Raw genomic sequence first — 18,332 nt, forward strand, 5'->3', positions numbered from 1 at the left:
TGTTTGTTGAATTCATTAGAATGGACGATGATGCAGGCATTGGAAAATCATCTACACCTCTTGACAATCCTTGAGTTTTGTTTGTTTGTTTTTTTTACGTGATCCTACATCACAAAACCATACCAAACGTAGCATTGGTTGAGTTTATAGTGGGAATGGAAATAATCATAAACAATCAAAGACTACAAGCTTAGCCTTTATAATAGGTTAGTGTTTTGACAGTTGTTTTTTCCCTGTATCAATTTGTCTGCTCACCAAACATGAAGTATGTGAGTACATATATGAGTAAAAATATGGGAACTCCATATAAATGAAAAAAGAAGAAAAATGGAAAATGAATGAATGATAGAACTGTATGAATAGGCCTACAATAAACAGTCGTTTTTACGATTTGACCTGGTGATAAAAAGAAAGACCGTTAGTGTATATTTGTTTCATCTGATAATCACATCGTTTTCCACGTAGTCAAAAGTCCTTTTTCGCACGCAATAAAGGATGGCCTATGCTGAATTTGAATAGACCATTAACCTTAAACTCCCTTGCAGAAAAGTAATATTCCAATAAAATTTGATTTGTTATGATGGACTGGGAACATCTCTTTAAGTTGGCTACATATTATCATCAAAAACTGTATGGGGCTGTGTGTGATGCATGGTCACAATTACGAAGCAGTTACGATAATTACGATTTCAAAAACTCTTCCCTCTATAACCATGCATGCTGGTATAGTTACGAAGAAATTTTTCATTGTGTGCTTCTTAAAGTCTAAATAAGGTTTACCACGGTCTCGCTTTGCAGGTAAAATTGTGCAGCATTCGGTGGTTCAATTCAGTCTCGCTCTGTATTATCCATGAAAAGCGACTGTTCTTTTATTCCATATAGCTTTGTTTCATTGATTGTCATTAAAAAAGGAATTCCATGGGCACCGCTGCGACACGAGTGAAAACCTCAGTTTGGCCGGTTGTCGTGGTGGACATGGACCAGAGGCGACAAGAGTGGAAATTCGCAAGGTACTGTAGAAGATGGTGTGGGTTCTCGTCACGAGCTCGACAGCCACGAGTCTCACAGCCCACGAGTCATAGAGCCCACGAGCCAGACACTGAGTAAAGACGGATTACGAGCTCGATATCAACTACTATAGGCCCACGACACATACCTTCCTGGAGCTAGGTAGTAGGAAGATAAGGCCCATGAACTGGCAATGACTGGACTCTAAAAAGAAAAGGTCGAGCTTGACATTACATTCAGTCCTCCACCTCAAATGGCAGTTTCAAAAAGAAATTTAAAACCCATTTATTTTAGAACAGAACTGATGATTATGTATAGTTGATTATTTGTATTCGAAGCTGATTTATATGTTTGTTTGTTTGTTTTGATTATTGTAAAGCGCTTCGAAACATATTATATTAAGCGCTATATAAATATTTCATATTATTATCATTATTACATCACAGGGCTTACTCGTACAGTGTCGAGCTCGTGGGACCGTTTCCTCTAGTGTCGAACTCATGAGTCTTATTTACTTATACAGTGTCTAGCTGATAGGCATGTTTTAATTGGTGTCTAGCTTGTGGGTGTATGACTTCTGGACATTTTTTTTTTCAATTTCGGGCTGGTGGGCCGTATGACTCATTTGGGCGTCGAGCCTGTGGGATGACCCCAGAGAGCGTGAGTGCTCGTACACAGTTGAGTCCAGGGGCAATGACGCCCAATATAAAACGAGACTCTTTTGCGGAATCTTCCGAGTATTACTCCGTTTATTTTTTTTTTTCAGGGCAGATTTCAGGTCTGTGCTTCTCATAGCATCGTCAGAGTTCATTTTATGTAGAAGCTCTAGAGCAAGATATGACCAAGACCTTAGCAGAGCCCACTTCTATATACATTTTTTAAAGAACAATTCGCAGTAGCACCCGTAAATTAGCATCGTTTTCTGCAGTTTTATTTATTCTTGTTTGCGTATGACACATTGGCAATCATCTATTTTGATAGTTGTCACATTTGCTTTTAAGAGATTGTCTGGTACAATTTTTATTTTCATTACATCACTCTGCTTACTTAAGAATATTGCGTTTGCATTCTTATATGGACTTATCTACAATGTGTAAATTCATTTTTATGCCTATGTGTATGCCGTCGCGTGTCAATCCATTTAGCTATCGATTTAAAAAGTGTACCGATTCTTATTGTATCTATATTATTGTTATTTATCAGTTAATGTATGTATCTGTACATCAATTTATTTAGTTTTACACGAAATTAGGTGCAATGATCAATCATGTCTATAGATGAATGAATGACTGATTTCGCGTTCTCTTCCTTCAGAGTCTACCCTTAACGGACAGGTCTTCTCCCTTTCCAGACGATCTTGTGCAGATCACTCCCCAGGAAGTGAATCTGAGGCTGAGGAAAGGTGAAGGCGATGTTTCGGTGTTGTTCACGGATTAAATTTTGGTGAACAGTCTGTAAACGGACTGACAACAATTAAGACTGCCATTTGGCTGCGTGCCTCCTGCCTGACGAATGATAACATTGTACGAAAATTCTACGCGTCCTTAAAGTCAAATATTGCACGTCTACGTCGGCGTCTGCATGAATTATAGGCTCTTCATCGTCAAGGTTTTCTTTATCTTTTGTGTTTTTTCCACTTTCTTGCCTTCTTAATTTTCATGTAATATATTCGAAGGCAACCTTTTTATATGATTCTATTGAAAATGTAATACCTACAATCAATACCACAGAAATAACACTTGTACAAAATTAATGTTGCATAACGTTTCAAAGGTTTACTTTTGACTTTTGACTTTTCGAAAATGAAAAGTGAAGGTGGTCCGAGCAAGAACACGACCCCACTTTCAAGGCTTATAGTAACACAATTATGATCTGCTTGAGGTACCCTCGCCTCAGCAACATTTTGCGGTATCATACATGCATGCATGGCATGGACGTATGAAGGGGCTTCTGCCTGAAGGCACCCAATTTAGAAATGTCAGTCAGGATTCGTCCAGGGAATCTAAAATGACTGTGTTGAACATTGAAAGTAAAAAATAGGTTTCATGCATTTTTTTCATCATTGCAGATTTAAGAAAAAATAATATTGTTCGGTTGCTCTCTGTGTGTGTGTGTGTGTGTGTTTGTGTGTGCGTGTATTTGTGTGTTTAGTTCAGTTCGGCTTAGTTTGTTTTGTTTGTCCACTTTACACGTAAAAAGTGTAAGGATCGATGACAATTCAGCTATCATAATATGACAAAATCAGTGAAAACTAAACTTACTCATCAAGCATCTAGGGTGGTATACGTGTACACATTAATTGAGTCACAATTTTCGAGGTACAACTGGAGGAGACTATACTGAGTATCAGCAATGAGCATTGTGCTTATATGTAAAGGGTGACGACCTCGGAGTGTAGGTTGCACGTTTGCTATTTCGAAGGTTCGTCAATCCGAAAAAGAAATAAGTCTCGTTATTTACCAAAGTTCGGTGTTCATTAAAGGTTCATTAACCCCAAGGTTCAGATCGAACTCTTTTAACATTATATGGACCTAGCTGCTGGTTCTCCGTGTATTTATGCATACACATTTTAGTAAATGTTGCTGTTTTCCTTGTGTATGATTATTATGCGTAAATTGATGATTTTGAGCTTGAGACCTAGTCGTGGCACAAGTATTAAGTGATTGCTTTAGGTACTAAGAACTCGTGATAAGTCTAACAGCACGTTTCGGCATAAGTAAAAGAGTAGGGCCTATACTGATTTTGATAGAGCCACAGTGTCTCCAAACGCTGCTAAGATGCTAGTAGTTATATGAGGTGTTAACGCGTCACAGTGTACGTTTGATAAGATATTATATTCTTGTCGTTGCAACTATGGCAGGTGCAACGGCGAGGCTTGAGCTGTCCGTACGTCATGCCGAATCTTCCCCGCTGGATTTCTACTACCTGGTAGATGCCAGCACTTCATTTCAGGATGACCTTGCTAACCTGAACACTCTAAGTGATGATATAGGTGAGAAATTGCGCCCTAATATTTTCTGTATATCTGTTGTAAGTATGCGGGTATTCCTTTTTTCATTATTCAAGTGTGGTTTATGGGACTTGACAGAGGAATAAAACAATTCTACACCATATTCAAGTTTGATTGATCTTGTTTGATTTAATTTGAATTGATCTCTGCATTCCCTTTTTCATAAAAGGATGGAATAACAACTGAGTATAGAAGAGTGAAAATACGCGGGAACAGGTTAAGTATCGACTTAAATGTGAAGCACTTTTTTTCTTAAAGAAAAAAAAGAGAGGAACAAATCAGATCTCAAGCAAGTAAACAAAATGTAATAGCTTTTATCAAAGATAGAACATGAATTTTCATTATTCTTGAATTTCTTGGGTCATTTGTTGATATTGCAACTGATTGACTAATTTCCGTATATATAGGTAAATATCTAACAGTAATATTGAACAGTAAATTTACTGTAAATATCATGAACGTCGATGTAGAGCAATTTGTCAATTAGTTGCAATAGAATAAGAACGTTGTGGAACTCTTACTTGGAACTGGTGCAGAATGGTGTTGAATCTACTATGAAGCTATTAATTTTGCTCTTTTGTATTTTCTTATCGATTTTACGTTTTGATGAATAATGATATGATAACCATCAAGGACAAAGATTATCAGCATTTCTCAAACCTTGCCACGGTGACGTCCACTATTCTGCAAATCTCTGACAATTAAAATCTCTAACCCGAGCAATCCCATATACCTTTATTGTGTCATGACGATTATCGAATCAATTTTAGACGATTCCAACAAAAGTATAAGAAAACGATTCTTTTCCTTGTGTCATTGTGGCATTGTATTCTTCAATACTTGGCATTGCTGATGTTTTTGTGCCAAAGGTGTCACGTTGAGAGAACTGTCAAATGACGTCACGATAGGATTCGGCTCGTTCGTCGATAAGGTGGTCTCACCTTTTGTTGATTTGACAGCAGATGGGTGAGTGTTGCCATAACTTTTCTCCAAAAAAAAACATAAATAGACGTCAATTATGTTGACAGTATTTTTAATCATTTGTCACCTTCTGTACAAATGTATCCATCAAGTCGAGGAGGTATGATAGACAAGCCGGTAGTACCTCCTTGATGTTACAAATACATGCATTTGTACAGAGCGTGACGAATGATGAAAAAAAAAACACCCAGTAATAATAGCCTTGTCAACTTTGGACTATTTGACAAAACAATGTCAGAATTTCAGACCTTGGGAATTATTTTGTTCAAAATTCATCATGTCACTGCCGGCAGCCAGGAACAGCCTGGTGGTAGTGTCGCTGCCCGGAAAGGAGTCATGTATAGATGGCAGCCCTGATTTCCATTGGTTCCTGTCTTTAAAGTTTCCTGCATGTCTGTTAATATATAGAATAGATGTCAGACTTCAATGACAGACACATTGAATTTTCGTATTTTTTTTACACGATCAATGGAAATTTGTGAGGGTATGACATGGTTAGCTCACTCATTTGCATATTCATACCCACCCCATGAACTCGAACTGTTGTGGAGAAATTATCAAAACTTCAAATTTCATAACTTCCTTATTTTCCATCTGATTTCAGTCAAATTTTTACCGTTGAACTCGTGTAATTTTACTGTTTTTCGTCAGACTAACTTATATTTGGACTGGATTTCCTCTTTAAAATAAAAATGAAATCGAGGATATTGCCCAAATAACCAACAACCAGACAAAATCTCTGTTTTTCTTTTCGTTTTTTCTTTGTGAGAATTTACACTCATTTCGCCCAGTCCTTATGAATAGCTTCAAGTTCAAGTTGATTTATTTCATTTCCAACAAAATAATTAGGAGTACAATGTAATGTTGGCATATAATGTCACGAAATCGGCACAACGATGTGACGAACATAATAATACGTAAGAAAGACACTGGTAAATTATTAATATATATACAATAAATGTTATATCATTATGGTAAAGTCAGGAACAAAATTGCTGGAAATCTCTTAGAGGGGACTGCTAAAATGCAGATCTTGTAGTATGCAATCCCCTCGTAATAAAAGGAAAAATCAAATTGAAACAAAAAGACAATTTGCGTAAGAGATAGAAAAAAGACACAGTAAACACATACGTGCACACACAAGGAGGAGGCACACGAGGCAGCTCTCTTGTAAGGGAAGGATAGATAAGTAGATATAAAGATTAGTGAGGAAGGTATGGCTATGAAGAGTCCGAGGTGGACAATAAAAGGGAAAGGAGAAAGGAAATGGTGGGTCATAACCAGGGCACTAGAGGCACAAGAAGCTTGGGCTTGGAGTAGTAAAATTAGCAACAAAATTTTTAAAAATAATAGTAAAAAAGAAGTAACTTACTCTGTTGCATAAGAAGTTTTCAAATAATTTTTTTTTACCTGTTAGGAAAAAGTATTAAAACTTCTTTTATGCTATCATCAAGAGAATTCCAGAATTTAGGTCCAGAAAAGGAGAATAAAGATTTTGCAAAAACCTTCTTAGTCAAAGGCAAATAATGTTCATTGGATTGGCGCGTTGGATATGCATGAATAGTTCGTTTTTGATAAAAATGGAATCATATATATATATACAAAGGGGAGAGAATGGTTGGTGAGCTTATACGTGAATTGTCATAATTGCAAACGGTGTAAATCATGGATTTTCAATATATTATTTTCGTGAAATGAATTATTAGTACGACTTCTCCACGGTTCGTTACAAAATGATACGAAGTTTTTTTCTGTAATAATAATATTCTTTCTATACAACTAGAAAAGTGTTTCCCCATGCGAGTATCCCATTATTTAAGTAATGTAGTAACAAGGCAGAGTGTAACATAAAAAGTGCATTTTTGGAAGATATAATCTAACTTTGTTTATAACACCTATATTCCTTGAAATATAACACGACATACAGAATCAATATGTAAATTTCAGGTGAGTGTATTGTCCATAATCATGCCTAAAAATTGATGGAAGACACTTCTTCTATGATTGTGTCTTCCAGGAAAATATTTCTCGATAAATTTTCTAGAGAATTACTGAACAACATGCATCAAGTTGTTTTTTTTTTTTAGATTAATTTACAATTTGTTCGCTCTTATCCATTGGAGTAATTTCATTAAAATGTTAAAATATCAATCAATCGATCAGAATCAGAATCAGATAAAAACACATGAGTGTCATCCACAAATAACAACGAATTTGGCATAAGAATTTGGCATATCATATCATTGACATGAAGAATAGATAAAAGAGGACCGAGTATTTAAAGCTGCCTTGAGGAACACCACAATTAACGTTTTTGCATAGTAGATGTGTGACCGTTAGTAAATACACATTATTTTCGATTAGTAAGGTAACTCCTGAACCACTCCAAGTTTTTTTTTCCTTTGATACCATATTGTGATAATTTGTGAAGTACTAATGTTGTGGTCCGTGGTATCAAAGGTCAAAGAGAGGTCAAGGAAGACTCCATGGTATGATGAAATTCATCGATAGCTTTTGAGACCTTATCGAAGACGGTAAGAATTGCATGAGATGTGCTATACTTTTGCCGAAAACCAAATTGATGATCAGAAATAATTTTGTGGGTGTCTAAAAACTTTAAAAGGCCGCTAACCAGCTCTTTCCAATGTTTCCGAAACAGAAATTAGAAAAGATATTGGTCTGTAGTTGGAGATATCTTTCCTTTCTCCTTTTTATGGACAGGAATTACTTTGGAAACTTTCATAGCCTCGGAGACAGCACCATTACTTACGGATAAATTAAACACAAAAAGTCATGTACAGGTGGATCGACAATATAATCTTTAATATCTTAATAAAAGATCATTGTCATTGCCGTCATATCCACAACTTTTTTTTTATTTTTCAAATTCTGAGCTGTATCTAATAATTCATTTCTATGCAAAGGAATAAAAAAACAATGAGCTAGGATTGGGGACTTCTAAATAATCTAAATCTAAATAAACGATGAATCGGTGGAATATTTTGGGCAAGATTACTTCATATTTGTGAAAATACTCATTAAAAGATTCACTTTTAAGGAAACATCATCAACCACTAACTCACATTTTGATTGATGTAATACGGGGTTTGCCCTTATTTGTGTTGATAGCCATATTGATAAATTTTCGTATTTTGAATATCATGTTTAAACAAACTTATCTGATTAGTAAAATATTTCCGTTTCTCATGACTCTGGTATTCACTATTTTATACAGTGACGCAATTGTACGTCAGGGTTATTCCAGTCCGTACGAATTCACGAACCATTTGTCACTCACTGATGACCTTACTTTACTGAAGGTAAGCTGAATTGTGGCAGTAATTCACCACTTATTTGATACCAATAAGTCAGTGTTCCCTTTAGCTTTAAAGTAGAAGAAAACTGCCATGTTTGGCACTTGCTCGTGAGTTTTGTTTTGTTTTTGTTTTGTTTTTGTTTTGTTTTTGTTTTGTTTTTTCGTCTGGAGAGATTATGATCGGTCAGAATATTTTCGAAGGAGACGTGATGTTTCTCTAACTGTCGCTTTACCTTGATCATGGAATGTTCAACTATTTCGAATATATTGTCAATTCATTTGTTCTTCATGAATTACAAAAATAGAACCTAGAATATTACAAAGTAAAGAAAAATTATGACATTACGTTTAAAGGGAAAGAGAAACTATGGAGCACTATTATTTGGGTTTGATCGTATCTACTTGTCATTATTCATATCAATATTGTTGTTGTAATTATCGTTTTTGTATTCATTATAAGTGCTATTATGATCGCCGATGATACTGCTCTAAATTATAGTGATGACGATTATATATTTGTCTCATTATTGAGTATTTGTATACATAATAGTAGAAGTGTCATCTGCTTTGAATTACTCTCCCGTATCAGGAGACCATAAGTGCGATGAACATCTCTCATAACGTGGACTCCCCAGAAAGTGGCCTAGAGGCGCTGATGCAGGTCGCCGTTTGTCGTGACGTCATCGGCTGGCGAGACAAGACTCGTCACGTGATCTTCTTTGCGACCGACGAAACATTCCACACAAGCGGGGACGGACGGGTAGGTACAAATGCAAGATACACTATTTCACAGTGTATGAATACAGTCAAACCTGTCTGTAGCGACCACCGTCTATACCGGCCACTTGCCGTATGCGACCACGAAACACAATCCCCCAAGAGAAAAGCCATTTTAACAACCCTAAGCGGCCACCTGTCTGCAACGGCCACTTTTTCGTCTCCCTTGGGGTTGCCGCTATAGTAGACAGGTTTGAGTGTGTGTGTGTATATATATATACTTGGATTTATGTGAGTGTGCATGTACGTGTAGGCCTATACTGTAAAGACACTTACAACTAGAGAGCGTTTACCCTTTTAAAAGATGTCCCATCCCCTTGCTGCCCCTCTGGAACCGATTCCATTTGGTGTGGCCCCGCTGTGAGGGAGTTGAAGTTGCCCCGCTGTGGGGGGTTGAAGTGGCTAGTACACAACTAAAGGGTGAATCCGTAAAAATTGTAGTACCATAATGTCTTTTCCTGTATGATGACATTGCTACCTCCACATTGATATCCAAATAAACGCCATTAAACACACCATGAGGTTTGAAATCGCTGTTTCATAACAAATCAGTGTCTGCTTGCTTTTTAAATCGTAAATGTGTATGTGTGTTGATGTGATTTGGTCATGCCTGTAAAAAAAAAAAGTGTCATCCAGAGTTGATGGCTGTTTGAATGTTAATTACATATAGATGCAATGTTGATTACGTAAAAAAAAAATTAAAAAAAAAAACCATCTATAGGGTGGCTGCTTGTTGGCAACCTTTTGCATTTTTCCTTTACTATATTTATGTTATTTGAATGACAAATGTTCACTTCTCAGATTTTCTCTTTTATTTGAAAGATCGACTTCTCCAGTGATGGCGCAAAACCTTACCAAGGTCTCTCGGAAGTTTATTTACTTTGTTTTTAATCTTTACGGCATTGTGTTAATAGTAATAATTAAAATCTCCTTGTTGGGCAGTATACCGTTGTGATTCCTTTCACTTCATTTTTTTAAAATCACTCTTGCGATCGGTCCAGATCGCTGGGATAGTCACTCCCAATGATGGACAGTGCCACGTGGACAGTGAGAGCGGTGATTACACCGTCGAGAAGATTATGGTGAGCCATCAGAAGTCCATTTACGTATTCATTTATATTTCGATCCTAGTTCGCATGCATAACCGAAATTTTTTTACAAAATTACACACGAAATATAAATCACTCTTATACACAACATTATCGTTTATAGGCGATCATTTGAATGTCTGGCTGGTGTATAACAATGTATTGGTCGTAATGTGAATTTCATGCAATGGAATTTACGGCATGGACGTTTGGCATAAAAAAAAAGCTCATGAGCCATACAGCCCATGAGTTCGACATTAGGCAAATAAAGCCCATGAGTTCGACACTGGGTAAAAACAGTCCACGAGTCCCACATTTACAGCACAGGCTGTAATAGGGGGCCTTATTGGCTTAATGTTGAACGCATGGGCTGTATGACTCGTGGGTGTTGTTTGTTTGTTTATTTCCATCTGAGAAGATGGCTGGACATCCCGTATTCAGCTACACTAAGCTGGTCTTCCATGGGGTCCAGTTGGATGTGAGGCGGGACCACTTCACCGGGTTAAACACCCTGCTCTTTGCGATGAATGAATGAAGCAGGATCTTTTACGTGCATGAATCTCTCATACACGGGACCTTCATTAATTTGTCCTATCCGAGGGACAGAGTGTTTTTCCTCTTGCTAGAGCGGACGGTATGATTACACACAACATTGCACAGTCCAAATTCGGGTTCGAACCCGGGTCCTTAGGATCGTGAGGCAGACGCGCTACCGACTGAGCCAACTCATCGCACTCGTGACGTGCACGCATTGCTTTGTTTTCCCCATGTGACTCTGACAGCTGATATTCAATGTGATACATACAGTAACTGCTCTTAATTCCCCTCCCCCAGGATTACCCATCTCCTGGACACCTGTCTGAGAAGCTACAGGAGCAGAATATCTTCCTTTTATTTGCAGTCCCATCAAGTATGGCTCCGCTTTACGAGGTAAGTTTGAGAGCGGGTGAGACTGTTGGTGGTTGAATAGTTTATGACAATAACTGTTATTGTTTTTGTTATATATCATCATTATTGCTGTTAGTAGAAGTAATAGTACCCAGTAGTATAACTTTTATATCTTTGTCATTTTCATCAGCACACCATCAGTATCTTCAACAATACATCGTCATCGCCGTATGTTTTATCAATTTCTAGTTAGTGTGTATCTACACCTGATTGATGTATTTATGTGGAGAAAGCTCTCTAACGGTGTGAATATAAATTAAATCAAACCAAATCGAATCAAATCTATTCAAAGTAAATCAAATCAGATATTCCTCGTGAGAATGTGAAACCTCAGTGCACACAGATACACACACCAGTTATGCACCTCTGCGCGCGGGAATATGAAACACCTTTCTTTTCTTTCTTTTTTTTTCGTTTGTCTTCTGTGCAGCCGCCACGGTGCTTTCCTCATTCCAAATTCAAATTCAAATTTAAATTTATTTCACATGCGAAAAAGAAAATTCCTATTAGATTGACGGAATATATCTTTTTAATCTTTTTTTTTTGGCGTGTTGTATCGTGTTCAATGTGATAGTGTAACCCCATGAGGGAGCAGGACACACACACACACGCGCGCGCACGCACGCACACACACACGTACATACAGCAAAGATAAAACACGCATAATTAAAACAATCGAGATTACTCTAATGGTTCCTCAGCCAATCTATGATCACGATCAAATGTCATGCACCTCACTAAGTAACTTTTAATACATGTTTGCTTCCATACGTTTTCCTAAAAGGAATGACTTGTCTCTGTTTTCGCTACAGAGACTCCGACAATTTTTCCCGGGCTCATACCTTGCTCCACTTGCCGAAGATTCGAGAAACGTTGTAGTCCTGATCCGGGAATTGTATAACGTAAGTCATGTGGTCTTATTTATCTTGGGTGGCCTCTTTAGAGTTGCCATTGCTCTACCAGAGGCCTGAGGACCAGATGACTCTTTAATGATTGGGACCTGAGTCAGGTACCCACGTTTTCACCTGTGCGCGTCATGAGTCCGGTACCCACAAGTCACACAGCCCACGAGTCATACAGCCCACGCATAGCGCCCGCATAGCACGAGCAGGACACTATGTGAACAAGGCCCACTAGCTTGACGTCAAGTACAATAAGCCCACAAGGTGTAAACTGTCCACCAGTTCGACACTAGGCAAATAAGACCCACAAGTCCGACACTTGGCAAATAAGGCCCACAAGTCCGACACTTGGCAAACAAAGCCACGAGTCCGACACTAGACACACACACACACAAAAAAAAATGCCCACGAGTCCGACATTGCACCACGAGGCTTAATGTGCGCATTGTCGGTCTTGTGGGCAGTTTTTTGTTTTTGTTTTTGTTTTTGTTTTGTTTTTTTGCCTAGTGTGGGAATCGCGGAGCGTGTGTGCTTGGATTGTGTCGGACTCATGAGTCTTATTTGCCTCGTGTCTAGCTCACGGTCTGTTAACTCGTGGGTCGTGTGAGTCATGGGTGTCTGGGTGTCGAAATGACAATTTCGTGACGAAATAGCTTTTTACGTTGACAATTGACATCGCCAATTTGTCGACGAAAAATAAAAATCCGTTGACGAAATTAACAATGTCGTCACGAAATAACCATTTCGTCGCGAAATGAAAATTTTGTCAACAAAATGGCAATGTCGTCAACGAAATGATAATGTCGTTGACGAAATAGCAATTCAATTAACAAATTGTAATCTCGTAGCGTTGACGAAATAACAATTTCGTCACGAAATTGTCACCTTGTTGACGACATTGGCGTTGTCACTTGTTATTTCGTTGTTATAATGTTTGAATGTTCACAATAAACAACACTGATCACACATCAGCTGAATTTGTGGTTCACCTTTACTGTGACTGACCAAACACGGTCTCCATGTTGTTAGCTTCTACTGAACATAGCGATACATTATGGAGTCGTGTGCATACATGACTGGGTCGTGTGCATACATGGTATGGTATCGTTAAAAACAACAAAACAAATTAAACAAATAACACTTGCGATACTACATTCCTCCTCACCTTGGATAGAATGTTAAACCTTATTATAAAAAGAAATTTAACTAAGGAGCAACTGACTGTTATTTGTGACTCCTTAATTGCCAGAGTGTACTCAACAGATTTAATTACCAAAACCCAGATAATTTTTTTTTCAGTTATATATTTTCCCAGTAAAATAGAACAATTCATGTCATATAATATATATCATCACAAAGTTTATATCTTCCTCTTTTAATATGACACTTAGTATATAATATGTTCATTGACGAGCAAGGAGAGTTTAAAATTTGAATTGTCAAATCAAGTTGCACAGTATAAATGGTCATCAAGATTTGAAAGGATGCTGCAACGTTTGTTAACAAAGGGAGGGCTTGTAATGTTTGAATGTTCACAATAAACAACACTGATCACACATCAGCTGAATTTGTGGTTCACCTTTACTGTGACTGACCAAACACGGTCTCCATGTTGTTAGCTTCTACTGAACATAGCGATACATTATGGAGTCGTGTGCATACATGACTGGGTCGTGTGCATACATGGTATGGTATTGTTAAAAACAACAAAACAAATTAAACAAATAACACTTGCGATACTACAGTAAGTTGTCATTTCGTGAGACCATACGACACTTGGCGCCTGAATGATACTTAACTACGAGCCTATCCGCAAAGTTAACTTATCCTCGAAGTCCAGGATCACGGTCTGAACGTAACTTAAAGGGGATGGCAGCTAGTAACTGATAAGTGGGAATCAGTGGGAATGCTGGGGGATGATTGTTCTAATCCTTGTGGGATTCATTTAAGAGTACATCATGTATCTATTGTTGTGTGAAAATTATTTGCTTCAGAATGGTCTCATATTCAAGTAATGTGCAGCTTAATGTTTTCAGGCTAGCATGCCTGTACAGTGTCGGGCGATTAAACTGCACATTACTTGAATGTGTGATGATTTCTATTTCTATCTAAATAAGTAGAATTTCGTAATATGAAAATATGGGGGCTATAATACATAGTGCCCAGGGCATGACGTAAGGACCGGAAGTTTTCTTTCAATCACTGGAAGTGATAGGGTTCGCTGGAATTTCCATTCAACTTCGAACCCTGTTGAGTTTGAACCCCGTTGGTGTCCGCTACTTTTGGCAGCTCTGTAATAGGAGCATGTATTGATAATGTAACCAGTATTGCCTATGCAACTATCTCTGCAAAAAGCTCACAGAAAGGTAAGTATAGACCCCCCCCCCCCCCGCCCGCCCCGTCCCCTTTCCTCTCGGGATGGGTGGGGTATCGTACATTGAGTGTCTCAAAACATGTGCCCATCAGAAAGGAAAGTGATGAGAAGCTACGGAATAAATCTCCTTCCGTGCAATAGATTAAAGAGCGTCGAAATGCAACGTATACTATTGGTTTTTTGTTGTAGTCTGCTATTTGGAGGTAACACGTCTCTATCGCTTGATTATGTTACAGTTGATAACATCGAATGTCGAGCTCAAAGTTCGCGCAGACGACGCACTTCACTTTGATTTCACCGCCTATTGCGAGCAGGGCGTGGCGACCCCTAACTCGACGTCTTGCTCGGGCCTCGCCAGCGGGGAAGCCGCGCACTTCCGCGTCGATGTAACCGCCGAGGGCTGCGTGGAGGATGGCAGAACAAGGTATGGAGCGCTGTCAATTACCTGATTTTACTGGGATTACATTTAACGTTGACTCTGTGTGGACCACTTATACTGTGAAGTGCAATTGCACACACCATGTTCAAGTTATTCAGAGTATAATCGGAATAGTGACATTTGTTGCCAACCGCAAGTGCAGAATAGCTGAGGTGATGATGTCCCATTAACTCAGAACTCTCAAATCGGTTTGTGCGCAATGATAAAAAAAAACGTATTTGCCGATAAATTTGCAACCATATATTATAATCATGACCTGTTGAGTTTCTGCGGCGAAATTTTGATGGGAAGGATTTTCAGCTTTTCTTTATTCATGTCAAAAAAAAATAGTGAAAGATTCATAAGCAAATCAATGTAATGCTTGTGAGGCTGTGACATCACTTCATGTAATATAGATAATGTCTGCTACTAGTTGTCCTTAAATCACTAATTTAAGCACAAATGTGCAACTTTAGAATTCCACTTTTTTATAATATGGTTGATGTTCGTTATTCCGAAGGTTCGTTAGTTTAACAATAAAATAGCATTCATTAATCCGAACATTTTGTGGCGTTTTCCGAAGGTCCTTATTTCGGAGGTCCATTAATCCGAAAATGAAAAAAAAAATGGGATTCGTTAATCCGAAGGTTCTGCAAGCCGAAAATGAAAAAAAAAGTGCTTACTGTTAATGAACCTTCAAAATTATGAACCTCATTTTCGTTTGCAGATTACGAACCTTCGGAATAACTGTAACTTTTTATAACAGGTTCAATTTTGATTAAACCCCGACTATAACCCATCTTTGTAACATTAGTCGGTTGATTAAAGCCAACGTGAACGTGATAAGAACTTACACTTAGATTTAACACATAGTACGAGTCATTAACTGCAGTTGCAAGTGGTATCGACAAATCTAATTGTATAGCTATCGATTTAAAACATCGGTTTTAGATTATGGGACGAGTTTATAATGGTTCGTAGAATCAAAATCATGCCAACAACTACAATTTTTATTTATCATAATTTGTTTAGAAGAAAAAAAAAAGATTTGCACATACAATGTAATAGTTACAACCTTGTGGATGATGTGTGACACATGCACTGTACCTTTGAATGTTCTCCTGACAAATCTTACATAAATGTTGTTCATCATCATCATCATCCACATCTTCTTCTTCTTCTTCTTCCGCATTGCGCAGAAATCAGTGATAGAAATTGGGATAAAAATTGGGAAAATCATGATGAAATGCAATCCCTATCTCTGTCTTTGTTTTTGGCCTGCAATTTTTTCTCATTTTTCGGTCTTCGCGTTGGCAGTTTTACCATCAGTCCAGTCGGTGTCGCCGAAGCGATGACGGTCAACGTCGAAATCGTTTGTGATTGCGACTGCGAGGAAGACGCGGTGAGATCATGAGATGTATAATAGATGTGATAACTTTCGTTCAAGTATTATCATTAGGGGATCTATAAAAAATGGGATGGCTCGTTAATGACTGGATTTATACTGTATGTGATTATATTACAGATGTAAATATCCTATACGATAGGAAATTGTTGAAATTGTTAAAAATAGGCGTATTTTTCAATTATGTTTATAACTGTGTTATTTCATGATGTATATTCCATTGATATGAAATTGCTGAAAATAGATGTAATTTCAAAGCATGCTATACAAAGAATAAATCAAATCAAATATCTCATTTAGCAGATGATTATATTACAATAATGGTTGTAAAAGTCATCTCAATGAGTAGTTGTCCTCGCAATAGATGTACAACACTGAATAATGTATTTGACGGATCCGGGCTATTCCCGTGTCGATAGAATGCTACGGGATAAAATGCTTTTTGCGTAAAGAGAACTTCAAATTCACAGGAAAAAGCCCTATTTTAACGACGATTATAGGGAAACTTAGGCGTTGACAGAGAGCAACTGTATAACAAAACTTTTGTTTTATCATTCAGATGAAATGTCCTTGTTTCCTGCACTCGTGTATAAGGCCCTTCATTTTTTTTTTCAATTCAAAATTCAACTTCAAGATTGTTAAAGTCATGAAATGAAATCATTTTAAGTTAACATCAATAGTTAAGTGGCAATTGATCTTCTTGTTTATAGCATATAATAACGTTATATTTGCGCACCTTTCATGCTTGGACATATCTGCTAGCATGGTTTTTCTTCCCATTAGGTCATAGATAGTCCCCTGTGCAACAGCAATGGGAGGTACGAGTGCGGGCAGTGTATCTGCAACCCGGGAAGATATGGAAGGCTATGCCAGTATAGTGGCAATTTCAGACGGTGCATGGCGTAAGTCACGTGACCCTACTCATTGATTATAGATTTGATTCTCTATTGTAGGCAACATTTATTTTCCTGTAATCGTAATGGTAAGAAAGGTTAATGATATTAAAGTTACGATAATTGTGATAATAGGACCAGTAATTGTGCTGCTAATATACAACTGCTTGTCTGATTATTATCAATACCATTAAAACTTCACTTTACAATGGTAATCACATGGTAATCAGGGTGCACGTCACGAGACCGACACCCACGAGTCATACAGCCCACAAGTCATACAGCTCACAAGTCATACAGCCCACGAGTCATACAGCTCACAAGTCATACAGCCCATGAGTTCGACACCAAGCCAACAAGGCCCACGAGACCGACACATTACGCGTCGTGTTGTATCTGTCGAACTCGTGGGCTGTTTTTACCTAGTGTCGACTCATGGGCTTTATTTGCCTAGTGTTGAACTCATGGGCTGTATGACTCGTGAGCTGTATGACTCATGGACCTGTTTTCAATGTCGAACTCGTGGGCTGTATGACTCGTGGGTGTCGGTCTAGTGAGATGACCCTGGTAATCATCGTCATAGTGCCTAAAGTTTATAGTGCATTATAATAGAGTCGTCCCGTCTTTACGCTTTACACTATAAAACATGATTACAACCAGAAACAACACACAGAACAAGTGCATTGTATTAGTATAATGTGGTAAATAGGCAAGCTTCCGAGGTATTCTTTCTGTAATAACTTTAAGACACTGTTCCAGAATCCATAGGAGGCACATAAGAGTATGCAAGGTGCAAGTAAATATAATCAAAATTGCTACGGGTCGTAACTTACAAAAATGTCTTAGACATGATTATTAGCATAGAAAAATGCCTTTATAGAAATTTGTTTTGCATGTTTTATAAATGACTACTTTTCATGAATGATTCATTCGTGTTTATTTCTTTGCAATTATATCTTTGTTCTTTCTCTTTCTCTGTCTTATCCGTCTATCCATCTATCTATCTCTCATACACTTTTCCCCTCGATTTTGGTCTCTTCTCTCTGAATGTAGACCAAATTCCAAAATAGTATGCTCTGGACGAGGCCGCTGCATCAACGAAGAATGTGTTTGCAACGAACCGAAGGTCTGTTTGTCTGCCGCAAGCTCTATGTATGATATTATTTGTTGTGTTTCCATTCAAAAGCACCTTTCCGGTGTACGGATAGTACT

The 18,332-nt window shown here is 37.9% G+C and overlaps 1 protein-coding gene and 1 long non-coding RNA gene across 2 annotated transcripts; both read left to right on the forward strand.

Annotated features, from left to right (window-relative positions):
* Window positions 1–960: 960 nt before the first annotated feature.
* LOC139720875 (uncharacterized) lies at window positions 961–3,960 on the forward strand. Its single transcript, XR_011710191.1, has 3 exons — window positions 961–1,010; window positions 2,323–2,410; window positions 3,869–3,960. It is a non-coding gene; the product is annotated as an uncharacterized lncRNA (long non-coding RNA).
* A 4,959-nt stretch (window positions 3,961–8,919) lies between these two features.
* LOC139720823 (integrin beta-3-like) lies at window positions 8,920–17,133 on the forward strand. Its single transcript, XM_071632159.1, has 7 exons — window positions 8,920–9,075; window positions 10,094–10,174; window positions 11,015–11,110; window positions 11,941–12,030; window positions 14,641–14,828; window positions 16,140–16,224; window positions 17,011–17,133. Exons 1-7 carry the CDS (start codon window positions 8,920–8,922, stop codon window positions 17,131–17,133), a joined length of 819 nt encoding a protein of 272 aa, XP_071488260.1.
* The last annotated feature ends 1,199 nt before the right edge of the window (window positions 17,134–18,332 follow it).

Source organism: Diadema antillarum, unplaced genomic scaffold, assembly GCF_040938485.1.
Source record: "Diadema antillarum isolate AM-2024a unplaced genomic scaffold, OU_Dant_1.0 scf00000134, whole genome shotgun sequence".
Taxonomy (NCBI): Eukaryota; Metazoa; Echinodermata; class Echinoidea; order Diadematoida; family Diadematidae; genus Diadema; species Diadema antillarum.

What these genes read in the sequence shown, in the direction of transcription:
- LOC139720823 (XM_071632159.1), top strand. Translation starts at nt 8,920, where the DNA reads ATGAACATCTCTCATAACGTGGACTCCCCAGAAAGTGGCCTAGAGGCG. An exon ending in ACACAAGCGGGGACGGACGG is followed by an intron (nt 9,076 to 10,093) that starts GTAGGTACAAAT and finishes CGATCGGTCCAG; the next exon opens with ATCGCTGGGATAGTCACTCC. An exon ending in ACACCGTCGAGAAGATTATG is followed by an intron (nt 10,175 to 11,014) that starts GTGAGCCATCAG and finishes CCCCTCCCCCAG; the next exon opens with GATTACCCATCTCCTGGACA.